Source organism: Zeus faber (assembly GCF_960531495.2).
Source record: "Zeus faber genome assembly, chromosome: 20".
Classification (NCBI taxonomy): Eukaryota; Metazoa; Chordata; class Actinopteri; order Zeiformes; family Zeidae; genus Zeus; species Zeus faber.
This window is the reverse complement of record NC_137207.1, coordinates 21,285,970-21,299,801: the sequence shown is the minus strand read 5'-3', so window position 1 is coordinate 21,299,801 and position 13,832 is coordinate 21,285,970. Positions and strand designations below refer to the sequence as shown.

The window sequence follows — 13,832 nt, the reverse complement described above, 5'->3', positions numbered from 1 at the left end:
GTGTGTGTGTGTGTGTGTGTGTGTGTGTGTGTGTGTGTTGTGATTGTGTGTGTGCGTGCGCGTGTGCGTATGCGTGTGTGTTTTTACTAGAAAGCTGCAGTTCAGGGATGCTGCGACCCCCCACCACCCACCAGTTTACTATGAGATGGAGGTGGTCGGGGGTAGGGGTGGAGGTGGAGGTGGAGGGGTAGGGGTGGAGGTGGAGGGGTAGGGGTGGAGGGGTAGGGGTGGAGGTCTGGCTGCATTTGGACTTGTGGGTTTGGGGAAGGGAGAGCAGCTCTGTGCTGGTAGTTCCCCCGAGCAGAGCCAGGAGCAGGATGGGAACGCTCACTGCGCACTGCGTGACGCGCCTGTGCGTCTTGGCTTTTATTGGAATAACAGGCATCTGCGGTGAGTGATTATTATTATTATTATTATTATTATTATTATGTCCCATTTCTTCCACCTTTACCCCTCCCCTCAACAAATATGACTTAATTTAGAGTGTGTGTCACTGTGTGTTATTTATCACTGTGGGACAACAAGACGGTGTCAGTTCAGTGTTAGGGTTAGGGTTATGTCAGATAATAAACATAAAACATATTTCATCCATTAGTCCCAAATTCATCCGTTCCCTAGGGTTATGTCAGATAATAAACATAAAACATATTTCATCCATTAGTCCCAAATTCATCCGTGGAATACTGTTCCCTACAGGTAGTTGGAATAACTTTTGGGCATCCTAAATGATTAAAAAATATATAATAATAATAATAATAATAATAATAATAATAATAATATAACATAATATAATATATATATATATATATATATATATATATATATATATATATATATATATATATATATATATATATATATATATATATAAAGAATAAATAGATATATTAACTCAATTAAAAAGATCAACATTATAAATAAATGCATAAATAAATATTGTGATGTAGATGGGAACGATTTTGAACATTCAATGATTCATACTAGATGTCATCTCGGCAACTATTTCAAACATGACCTCAATTAAAGTGATTTTGTGTCCGAACCTTTCAGCATAGTTGTAAATAGGAACAGATGCGCACTTCCAGTGGTTCCCAATGTGGGGCCCGGGGGCCTCTTAGGGGGTCCTCTGAGACCTCGTAGTGGGTCCCCCGGAAACATGATAGCCAGGCCTATACAGTAACAGTCAAACCTCAACGTCGTCACCGTTACAGAATGTCCAGTAATGACTGTTTGGATCCAAGTTTCACTGGTATCTGTCCGTGGCCTAGTGCCTATCAATCAGCGTCTGTATCAACATGTTTTTGCATAATTTCTTCCATGTGCAAATTGGCTCAGTTTATAACCAGAGTAATGATAGTGAGGGATGAAGGGAGTTCGGGGGCACAACAAACTGAATGAGCCTTTGGTTTCAGGTTCCAACGTGTGCACGTCCAGGGGAGCCAGCACGTGCAAGCAGTGCCTGGCCGTGCACCCCAGCTGCGCCTGGTGCTTCCAGGAGGTGAGGCGGAGATCGAGGGAGGACCCTGCAAGAGTCACAGTACCACATTGACATTTATACCTGAGTAAAAGTACATTGGTACTTGCTCTTAAATGTACTCAAAGTATTAAAAGTGAAAGTACTCTGTCCTACCCAGTGCCCTGATATGAGTCTATAATACATCAAGTGGCCTACTACTGTAGCTGTTTCTGCAGATAATTCTCATGCAATTTGGGTTTCATGGTACGTCACAAATATATAAAAAGATTGAACATTATATTAATTATAATGTGTAATTCATGATTTAATAATAGTATTATATATAATTATTATTATTATTATTATTGTTATTTATAATACGTCAGATATAATTTTATATATTAATAATGATAACATATAATATTATATAAAATTGTTATATAAGTCCTATTTTGAATGAAAAATATAAATATTTGCTTTGAAATATAGTAAAAATCCTAAAAGTAGCTGAAACTGAATATACATAAGTAATAACAGACACTCATGAAAATGTGTTCAAGTAGAGTAAAAAGTACTTGTACTTAGTTACTTTCCACCGCTGGTCCACAAGGTGGTACTGCTCCTCACTGAGGATAAAAACACATATTTTCACCTTCATTGTCTGGAAAACATTGCACGATTTGAGAACTCAACCAGAACATCTGCTTTATTTGAAGTGATGAGCAAAGCAAAAATCAACGGTTCAACGGTTCAGTCCTAATTTGAGAACAAAGGGAGGCTTCCGTCGGAGCTGGAAGACAGTTATTTCAAAAAGGGGAATATGTGGGAGATGCTTCATTCCCACTGATAGGAACACAGTTATTTCATGGACATTTTCTCGATTTTCTGAGTCAAAGCTCTTAGTTCTATGATGAAGCGAGTCCAAATCAAATGCAAAACACCAGTTTCATGTTTCCAAATTTTGATGACAATGTCAAAGTGTTTTTCAAAGTCTGGTTTGTGGCCCACAGGCGGGTCGCAGGAGATTGGAATTGGGTCGCTAAATCAAATGGCAGAATTACCTCCTTAATCTTTTCGCTCCACATTAAACTGTATATTAGCAAACATCTCTTTGGCCTTAGAAATGGCTGGTTTACCTATTCAAGCTCTCAGATCAGTGTTTCATGAAGAAATAGCAGTGGAAAAAATAGTAAGGGATTTTCTTTTATGCAAAAACTTGCTCTCCTCAGGGTTTATAAGTAAAGCCGATTGTTAATGGTTCATAATTTAAAAAAGCTGTTTTCTAGGAGAGAACATATGTATTATGACTCAGGGTGCAAATGGAACTTCCCTTCAAGTAAGTTTCCTTTGTCCAGAGATATTATTGCACTTCTCCAATCCACCATTGGAAAAAAACAATACTATGTGACTGGGCTTGTTTGCAGTCTGTCCATACATGTTGAATTTCTCCGACCACTTCAGTCATGGATAATGAAAAATAATTTATTTTAATTCCTTTTCCCCCACAACACGATTCCTCATATTGGTTCTGAAATATTGGAAACACAAGATGGACCAATAGAGATGCTCTTTTAAAAACGCTTTACACCGAATCCGACAAACGACAAACAATGCACCAGAAGTCCATTCATTTCTCCAGAGAGTCGGAAACCACACCCCCAAAAGCCCCAACACTCTCTGATGTTGGATTTCCACATCTGATCCAGAGTCTGGAATCCCTTGACTTTTCACAGCGCTTGTGACAAATGTGGGGTATGACACTACAACCAGAAGTCGCTGCTTCCAATTATGACAAGCTAGAACGGGGTGTAAAACAAAAAAAATAAGTTACGTATACAACATAATGACATTTTTCATATTAACTTTAATGTTGGGCGTCACCGTATTACCTATCAATAAATCAATGAATTGTGTGTATTTTTTTTTCGCACTGCAACCACTATGTAAAGGACGTTTTAAACCCTCCTTCACGGGAAATGGTGAAAATCCAGCTGAGAAAACGTCTCTCTGTTTTACGGGAGAAGACTCTAGAGTCACCAGATGCGCGGATCCGAGGGTCGAATGCGTTTCCAGATTCGGTGTAAAGCCGAGGAGATACCTAAAATCTTTGGGGAAAAAACCTTGTGATCTCGTCCTAACTCTCTACCTCCCAGGACTTTGGGCAGGGTCTGGCCGGCTCCTCGCGCTGCGACCTGAAGAGCAGCCTGGTCGCAGCAGGCTGCGCCCCGTCCTCGCTGGAGTTCCCCACCAGTAAGCTGCAGGTGGTGGAGGACCAGCCGCTCAGCAACAAGGCGGCGGGGGCCACGCAGGACGTCACCCAGATCCAGCCCCAGAGACTCCACATCACACTCAGACCCGGTGGGGGCCGCCATCTTATCCGTAACATTGTACTGTTTATAACTGCTATATATATATGTATATAAAACTTACCACTCTGCTGCAGCCTCTCACTGTTATTAAATGCAGACAATGGGGCAAACGTTCAAGCCTTTAAATCCCATTTTTGAAAACTGGAAACTCATAACAGTCTGTATATGTTACACTGGTTTTATCAGGTTTTATTGACTCTTTTGTCCTCTCACAATCAGCTCATTTGGCTATGTAAGCGTAACAGACTAGAAACAGGAAGTTGCGCCGCTTCCGACTGGCAACCTGCTTTAATCGACCTTACCCATGGCAAAAAGTGGTTTTATATTAAACTTAATATTAATGTTATTCAAAACATGATGAAAAAACACACTAAGACGCATGGGACTACAGTATGATGTGAGCGTCCCGTTTTCAAAAAGGAGATTTTACATTTTTCGGAAATTGTTTGACCTTGTTCTGTTCCAATGGAAATACATTTGAACTATTAGACGGGGTCATATTTTACCCGTCGGTTTCAACCAAAGTTAATGTTGAAATGTTAAAATTTGGCATTTTTAGGAATTACATACTTAAAGGAACCCCTGTCTGGGCTTGACCCAATCCCCGTAACCTGGGACCGGATTTCCCCCTTCAAACTCTTCAATGCTCCTTCATCACTAACCACCTCTGACTTTATCCACCTCCTCCTCCTCCTCGGCCTCCAGACGACGCCAAGCGCTTCACGGTGAAGGTGCGGCAGGTGGAGGACTACCCCGTGGACCTCTACTACCTCATGGACCTCTCCTTCTCCATGAACGACGACCTGTTCCGTCTGCGTACGCTGGGCCGGGGCCTGGCCGAGGCCATGAACCGCACCACCAGCAACCTGCGCATGGGCTTCGGGGCCTTCGTGGACAAGCCGCTGTCGCCCTACATGTACATCGCCCCCAAGCAGGCGGTGAAGAACCCCTGCTACAGGTCAGAGGACGCTCCACCTGCCTGACGTGGCTAGAGCACGCTTTTTTTTTTTTTTTTTTTCTACCGCTAGTGAGTGAGGGCTCCCAAATAAAGTAAAGAAATGAATGGAAATGAGCCTTAGTGTTGCATTATCAAAATTGCAAGGCTGCACTAATTCATCCGATTCCTCGGTTCCAGACTGAAAAGCAGCTCTGTGTGGACGTGTTTCACTCTGATAAGTGACAACCATTGGGAGTGATGAAAGATTCAACTCTTTTTTTTTTTGTGATTCGGTTCTCGACGGGTCGCCCAGCGAAACGATTCGTCGGATTTTTCGACGCTTTGTCCATTTGAGTCATTTGGTTTAACGCACGGCCAGCGAGCGAGGACTCCCCGAACGATGAGCGAGAGTTAATTATTTTCAGTTTGTGAGTCGAAGATTTTGATTTTTTTTCCCAGACTTCCGAGTCATTGGAAATATTTGTCCACTACGAACAAATCTTTCACGAGTCTGGCGCGCTGTACGTGTTTCCGATGTTTTCGGTGTTTAACAGGATAGTGGTTTGCCGTGGGATTATTTGATTGTAAAATGTGTGCTGCCGCAGGAAAAAAGGTCGGAAAGCACTGGGTTAAAGAACCGTTTAGACACGCCAATAAGACAGTTTACAACAAGCCGGTAAAAGGCAAATAGAAGTCGCGCAGTCCAGATGAACTGGACCTTGTCCAAGTCGGCTTGGAAGTAAGAGCTCCTTCACTTTTGCAGAACTGCAAATGCAGTTCATTGTAAAATATAATCAACAAATAAAGAGTTGGAAAATAATTTTGGTACTAAATAAAAATATCTTTTTTTTTTTTTTTTTTATATATGGGAAATAAGGTTCTCATGGGGCTTAGATTTAAAAAAAAAAAAAGGAAATTAACCCTTTAACACAAGAGCAGAGAGGATGACTACAGTGATCGTGTCCCGCCGCCTGATGTCTGTTGATCAATTTGAGGCTCTGATTGTATGAGCTTTTTTGGAGGGGGGGGTCAGCAGAAAAAATGTGACAGAAACATATCCAGCGGTCGAAGCTTCCCTCATATGTACGCACTGGCCTGTTTTCCAGGAGACATTCATGTCTGCCAGAAGGAAATTACTTCATCATGTAGACGGACGATGTCATACCTTCACGTCAACGTTTAAACCCTGCCGTTGTGTAAAAGCTCCTGTTAAAGGCTTAAGCGTGGTCGGGCGGTGCTGAGTCAGCACCATGAATCAGCCCCTGCAAGCCCACTGGCAGGTGGAGTCGGGAACCCCGCCCCGATGCTGAGCTTTCGGCCAGGGGTGTTTTGCAACGACTTAACGCTTACGCTTCCAGCTCATGTGCAAGGTCCACCCAGGCCTTATCCGCACAGAGGAGTGGCTCATTCTGGCCTTCTGGTCAAAAATGGTCAAATATTCTGGAGGAAAAATAATCATCACCCAATATCATCTCTGTGATATTTTCAAGAAGTATAATCTATTCAGGGTTGAGGGTATATACACACACACACACACACACACACACACACACACACACACACACACACATACACACACACACACACATATATATATATATATAAATATATATCTATATAAACTGTATTATGAATATAGGAGATGAGATTAAATATGATAAGGTGAGATATGATGAGATGAAACAAGATGAGAAAAATGGCAGAAAGCTTTAGAAAACATAGAGCAACTACATTAATGGGAACCAGCCAAGGGACGGCAAACGTAAATGAGCCTAAAATAAGGAAAATCTTAAACAATGCATCAAATGACAGCATTTATGTTATGTATGTACATGGTACCTTAGAGAAAGAATACCACTATAAATATTATAATTATATTTTTTAGGTTTAAGGTATTTGCTATGGTTTACTTTTTAAGTTGAGAAAAGCAAAAAATATATAGGTTTAACAAATTGGTAGTAGAAGTGGACCCCGGAAGTATTGCGGAAATAATGACTGCATCGTGTGATAACAAATCTAAAGATCTAAATCAAAGTCTAACAACACACCAGCTTATTCATTTTTAAATATATAAACGTATTAAGCCACAAGCTCGGGCCAATTAAAAGCGACGGAATGATTTGGTAATGTGTGAATGAGTTCTTACCGTTTATTTCAGCATAGGCTTTAGATGTAATTTGTATGAATAGAATTGGCCCCTGGACCCATTCTGTCAAATCTATGGTCAGCAAAAGTCAATTGCACAACATTTTATTTGCGCAAAAGTAAACAAAAAAGAATTTGTTCTGTTGCCGGGCGGTGTCGTCTAAATGAAAAGCTTTAGTTAATCATGTTGTCTCACTGAGAACCACGATCCGAGAAGACAAATTACACTTAGAAAAACACCAACACTACAGCTCAGTCACACCTTTCAGAATCAGAGTTCACACCGCACACCAGTGAGAGAAATCCTGTGTGTCTTGAAAATACTTTTAAACCGTCCAAGAGAATTAGTGTCACTTTAAGTTTTTAACTACATTTTTAAAATTTATTTTAATTTTTTAATTTCTTTTTTTATCACCATACAACGTTTTCATAAAAAAATGACCAGCTATGTCTATTTGTATGAGAATAGATACAAAACAATGTTGAGACCCATTCTGAAATTCTTTGTACTACTAACTATTCCTCCTGAATGTACAGATTCTTGACATGAAATTCTCCTGGGTCTGCAGCATCAACAACACCTGTTTGCCGCAGTTCGGCTACAAGCACGTCCTGTCTCTGACGGAGGAGGTGGGGCGCTTCACCGAGGAGGTGAAGAAGCAGATGGTGTCCAGGAACCGGGACGCTCCAGAGGGAGGATTCGACGCCATCATACAGGCTGCGGTCTGCAAGGTGGGGCCGACGCACTGGACCTGCACCTGAGATGAGATGGAATGAGAGGAGAGGAGAGGAGAGGAGAGGAGAAAATGAGGAATAAAATGAGATGAGTTATGATGAGAATAGAACAGAATACCATGAGACGTGATATGGTGCAATGAGCTGCCTCACAAACCAATGAGATGTGATGAGATACAATACAATGAAATTGGATGGGTCACAAGATGAGATGAACTGATGTAAAACAACGAGATACCATGATATGAGATGGTGGGAGTCTCTGCCCACAGGTAGGGGTTTAGGGAGGGAGACGGAGTCTTCCTGCCCGTGGTTTGCCAACATGGCGAGAACCTTTTATTATAAAGATGAACAAAAAGGCTCGTTGGCCACAAGTATGAATAATAAATAATAATGATATTTCGGGCGCAGGAGGAATGACGTTCCCCTCTCTGTCCCGGTCGGCTGACGAGCCCATGCGCTGATCCCCTCTGCAAGACGATCAAACATTAAGAAAGCTTCCTGCCCGGAATCGGACCAATCAGCGCTGCGCGGGCGCCGATTCGGCCAACGGCTCACTTGATCGCCAAACACTCCTTCTCCACCGTGCTTGTACCTCCACTCCCGCTCTGAGAGTTTGCGGCTGAGGTACAGCACCGGTCGCTCGGTCCCCTCCACCTCCTGGGACAAGACCGCGCCCAGCCCTCTGTCCAAGGCGTCGGTCTGCGGACAGAAAGGGAGAGAAAGTTTGCGTTAAACAGCACTGGCTTCCCACAGAGAGCTGACTTTACCCTCGCAAACGCCTGCTGGCACTTCTCTGACCACTGGACCCGATCTGGAGCACCCTTTCAAGTTAAGTCAGACAAGGGGCTGGTTAGCTCCGAAAAGTTGGGTACAAACCTCCTCAAGTAGCCGGCCAGCCCCAAGAACTGCTTCACCTCAATCTTGGTCTTGGGTCTCGGGGTGTTTGTGACCGCAGCAGTTTTATTAAGTTGGGGTCACACCAAGCCTTCACCCAAGTGGTACCCCAGAAACCGTACCTCCCTCCATCTCACGGCACACTTCTTTAGGTTGGCGGTGAGCCTCAGGGACTCAAGCACTGCGCCCACATGCCGAATATGCCGCTCCCGGGTGTCGCTGTGAATGATTACATCGTCTAGGTAGGCCGCGGCGTATGCTAGATGCGGAGGCAGGACGCGGCCCATAAGTCTCTGAAAGGTGGCTGGAGCACCGCACAACCCGAACAGAAGTGTCTGTTGCCTCCGGTGCGAATTGTCTGAGCCAGGCCCCCCTGTCCTATAAGAGCAGCTCACGTTCCTGAGCCTGGAGCAAATTCTCCCGTGATAACAGTCGAATCAGCGCGTGTAACTTTTCTCTCAGGTCCATAACATACTGTATTTCATTTTTACTGGCGCTAGGCCCTTCCTCCCAGTTTTCTTTAATTAGGTCTAGCACCCCTGGGGTCTCCTGCCAAAGAACAGTTCAAAGGGAGAAAATCCCGTGGAGGCCTGGGGAACCTCCCGCACCGCAAACAACAAGGGGTTCAACCACTTATCGAATTACGGCTATCATCCTGAACAAACTTCCGAATCATGTTTTTCAGCATTTTATTAAAGCACTCCACCAGACCATTGGTCTGGGCATGGTAAACGTTGTCCTGAATTGAGCGGACGCCCAGTTACTCGTAAAGTTCCCAAAAGTGTACGTTACATAAAGGTAGTGCCCTGGTCGCTCAGGATTTCCTTCAGAATCCTGACTCGGGAGATGACCTGAAACAGCGCCTGCACCACACTTTTGGCTGTAATACTGTGCAATGGCACCGCCTCGGGGTATCTTGTTGCATAATCCACCAGGACTAACACAAAACGAAACAGTTCGATGAAGTGAGTCTTTCAAACGGCACCTCGACGAGGGGGAGGGGACTCAACAGCGCTCTTGGCGTAGCCGTAGGGTTGACTAACTGGTACTCAGGACATGTTACACACATCTGCCCAAATTCTGTTGCTGTTGTGTTTTATCGTGACCGAGGAGACCGGCCCTTCACCCGGCTGGCGGAAGGGGGATTGTGTGGGGGAAAAAAGGGGCACTTCCCGACACCCCTGGGCGCGGCAGAGCACCGGCCATTTCCCTCCGGGGCGCCAGGATGGGCTGGAGACCCGGCGAATCCTGTGTGGGTCCTGGGCTGGGACGCAGGTCTGGTCCTCTGGCCGGGTCCCGGTTGGAGGCAGCGGGCCAGCAGCTGGTCGCGACGTGCTCCCGGGAGCTCACGCTGTTGAGGACGCGCTCCAGCTGGCAGTGGAGGAAGTCCCGCTCCTCCTCCAGGTCCGCGAGGCGCTTCTGCAGCCAGTGGATTGGCTCCGGGCGCCCTGCCCCTCCCGAGTCTCTGTTCAGGTGCCACTTGTGGGAGTCTCTGCCCACAGGTAGGGGTTTAGGGAGGGAGAGTCTTTCTAGCCGTTGTTTGCCAACATGGCAAGAGTTTTTTATTATAAAGATGAATAAAAAGGCTCGCTGGACACAAGTATAAATAATAAATAATAATGATTTTAGGCGCAGGAGGAATGGCATTCCGAACTGGCTCCTGGTCGGCGGAGGAGCCCGTTTGCCGATCCCCTCTGTAAGACAGACAAACATGAAGAAGGCTAATCAGTGCTGTGTGGGCGCTGATTCGGCTGATTCGAGGCAGCTTGGCGGACGCAGGAAAGGGAGCCATGCTGCCGTCTGCATGGGCTTGACCACGCCCCTTGGACACAGAGATATTATGGGATAAAATTAGATGAAATTAGAGATATAAATGTATTAATTCCCAATGGGAAATTTCTACTTTTTTGTGTATGAGCAGCATATTCAGTTTATAGAAATGAATACTCAAGCAAGCACATGTTCATATACACATATTGCATGTATACACGTACGCACAAACGTAGTACTTAGACTTTTATTTTTTGAATCTTTCACTCTCCTCCTCTCTCTCAAACACACTCACACATGATTTCAATTTAAAGTTTTTAAATAATTTTTTTCTCTCCCCCAAAAAGTTGAAAGGGAAAATAAAAGAGGTGGTGCTTCTCCAAATGATTCATCCGTTCCTCAGATGAACAAAAGTGGGAAAGACAAGCGGTTTATGGTTTGATGTTTGATGTTCTGGCTTCCTGTGTTCTGCGGCTGGGGGCGGGCGGGGCCGGGCGACCCAGGAGCGGATTGGCTGGAGACCCGGAGCATCGCACCTCCTCATCTTCACCTCGGACGCCAAGACCCACATGGCCCTAGACGGACGGCTGGCCGGCATCGTGCAGCCAAACGACGGACAGTGCCACCTCAACAGTCGCAACATGTACAGCATGTCCACCACCATGGTCAGTGTGTGTGTGTGTGTGTGTGTGTGTGTGTGTGTGTGTGTGTGTGGACAAAGAGAGAGCGAGAGGGGAGACTTCAACGTTTTCTTCTCCCATCTATTGGTTATGACTGTGTGTGTGTGTGTGTGTGTGTGTGTGTGTGTGTGTGTGTGTGTGTGTGTGTGTGTGTGTGTGTGTGTGTGTGTGTGCGTGCGCGTGTGTGTGTGCGCGCTGTGAATTTGAAAATATGTTTGCTTATATGTGTCATATCTGTATATCTGTGTGTATCGGTGTGTACGTGTGCGAATATGTCTGTATGTACATGTGTGTGTCAATTTTGCAAAGTGTGTCTATGTGTGTGTATCTGTATGTGAACATTTGCATGTGTGTGTACATTGTGCATATATACTGTATGTGTGTGTCTGCATTTGCATGTGTCTAGGTGTGTATTATTCCAATGTGTGTATTTGTGTGTGTGGTGTGTGTCCACAGGACTACCCATCACTCGCCCTCATCACAGAGAAAATGTCGGAAAACAACATCAACCTGATCTTCGCTGTCACCAACCCGGTGGTTCCTCTCTACCAGGTCAGACATTTTGAAAATAAAACATCTCAACTCGATTCGATTATACGTCAAAAATAATTCCGAATGTAGCTCCATTTTGGCTCAAAATGAAATTTTTTGCTTAAATAAGCCTTGAGAGGCTGGATCAGATTGAGAGGCCACAATTTCTCAGGAGCTAGGCTAGTTGATCCCCTCTGCAGCCATGCATTGGGCTAACACAGTTGGCATGCAGCCCGTCGCCACCTCTTCTGGTCTGAACCTTGGTAAGAACGACAAAAAGCTAATTTCTAAGCAAAATTCTATAGCATCCCTTTAAATTTCAAAAGAAAATGAAAGTTCGGTCAAATTAGTGAACCCAGTGTCTAACCTGGATAATCACACAGTCTACAAATCTTTCAAATCCTTCCTGCGGAGATAGATTGCAGACCCTCGGTTCTGGGTATTCCAAACATGCATTGGTACTAATAATGAAAAAAAGATTCAACCAAAAGCCACGTCTCATTTCAGTGCCTCCAAGCTTGGAGGCTGCAGTGGAAAAATGTCACCGCTCACTGTTAATATCGGAGGAAAACCCAGAGACTCGGCTTGAAGGAAACGTGGAGCCTTCGCTGTGGTCGGATCCCAGATGGAAAGTGGCGTCCATCAGACGCTTGTTCAGAACTGACATTGGTTGTTGTCTGGGGGGTCATCAGGTAGTTGTTCATTGATTGGCTATGGATTGAGTCACAGTACAGCAGATGCAAGTGAGATAATGAAGTAATCTCATGGCACCGCACCACGATCCCGTTCACCACTAAAAACATCAGAAGCATGTGGAACTAACTGTGCGTATTATGGCCTGTTAATAGTGATGCAAGACAAATATTTTTAATGACTTGTGAGTCTGGAGTCACTCCAGCAAAAGAGTGGCCTAGCCATAAATAATGGCTAGGCCACTCTTGAAGACATTTTGCACAGTTCATATTGAATGTGACTGGTTTACTCTTTGCGTTCCACTAAAGTTTTGACAGAATTAAATGATTCTTGTGATATTTCCACTCACAACTCGGACCCGAACCGACTCTTCCTCCTTACACCGAAGGAACCAAGCGAACCAAGCGAACCAAGAATCTGAAAATGGAACGAGGCTTTTTTACCACACCACCCCAACACCACAGTTCCTATACCTAAAAGGACAGACACAGGGTTCCCATACCTCGAACTAACAAAAATGTCCAACTAACCAGACCTGGTCTCCCTCCAGGGGACATGGTTCCCTGGAACACCAGTTTTATTTGTTTGAGTGGGCAAGGTGGAACAGGCCCGGAGCAGATGTAAAACACGTCATAACAAGGGCTCCTCTCCTGTGTGTGTGGGGACGGGGGTTTTACCTGTTGCTCGTTGGACCAACCAACGAGCAACAGGTATTCAACCACACTGATCCTGGGCCCAATTACCAAGACCCAAGACAGGTGTGGCTGCTCAAACCACACTGTCCCCACACCGCATACGGAATCTTAAAAAAGAGACAAACTAACAACATAACTACCTGTACGTATAGTAGTCACAGTGAAACTTGCTCGAATGGAGCAGCTATTCAGCTGGAACTGATTAATAAGATGAATTAGTGCAGCATTGTGATTTTGATCTTCCAACACAAGAGCTCATGTCAGTTCTTTATTTCTTTTAAGTGGAATTGGAAAAAATTTCACGGCACACTTGCCGAGCTCTGTGGTCGGAAAGCACTGGTCTACTGTCAGGGCAATTGGGCAATCAAGTTTTAGTTGTTGTCGACGTTGTGTTACTATTTGAGCTGGTGCTGGAGGGTGGAGAGGCGTCCTGAATGTTCCTGTCTTTTCTCTCTCTCTCTCTCTCTCTCTCTCTCTCTCCACGTTTCCCGAGCAAATCCCCGTCGTGACCGCAAGGAACCACAGAGTCACTTTGCTTTGTGACTCCTCTGTAGATTGATGCTTGGGATCCAGCCTTTCAGACGGAGCTGCGTTTCCTGTTGACGCCGTCTCGCTGCATTATTGTGGGATGTCCCAATGGGTCTCTGCAGGGCAACAGCGGATGTTGAAACTTTGCCTGGGCAAGGATTAGAAATGATATTGATGTCTGAAATATGAAGGAAAAACCAAAATCCCATTTCGGACAGAACCCAGCTGTATAAGGAGCTTCTCTCCTACCGTGGGGCCTGTGAATACAGAGACCGAGGTGCCGAACATTACTGCGGTGGCCACGGTTCGACAGGCAGTTCAACTTTGTGAAACTCAGTGAAACTGAAATTAAGATATACTGTGTCAGTGGCGTCAATCGGGCGGAGTTGGGGGTTG

At 44.8% G+C, this 13,832-nt stretch overlaps 1 protein-coding gene across 1 annotated transcript in view; it reads left to right on the top strand.

Annotated features, from left to right (window-relative positions):
* The first annotated feature begins 300 nt into the window (after positions 1 to 300).
* Positions 301 to 13,832, top strand: part of LOC307245796 (integrin beta-3-like) — a 29,900-nt gene continuing 16,368 nt past the window's right edge. The window contains exons 1-7 of the mRNA XM_080021474.1: positions 301 to 390; positions 1,413 to 1,498; positions 3,610 to 3,814; positions 4,531 to 4,783; positions 7,477 to 7,639; positions 10,813 to 10,974; positions 11,446 to 11,541. Coding sequence (XP_079877600.1) covers positions 318 to 390; positions 1,413 to 1,498; positions 3,610 to 3,814; positions 4,531 to 4,783; positions 7,477 to 7,639; positions 10,813 to 10,974; positions 11,446 to 11,541 — 1,038 coding nt within the window. The 5' untranslated portion in view covers positions 301 to 317. The remainder of the gene's footprint in view (positions 391 to 1,412; positions 1,499 to 3,609; positions 3,815 to 4,530; positions 4,784 to 7,476; positions 7,640 to 10,812; positions 10,975 to 11,445; positions 11,542 to 13,832) is intronic.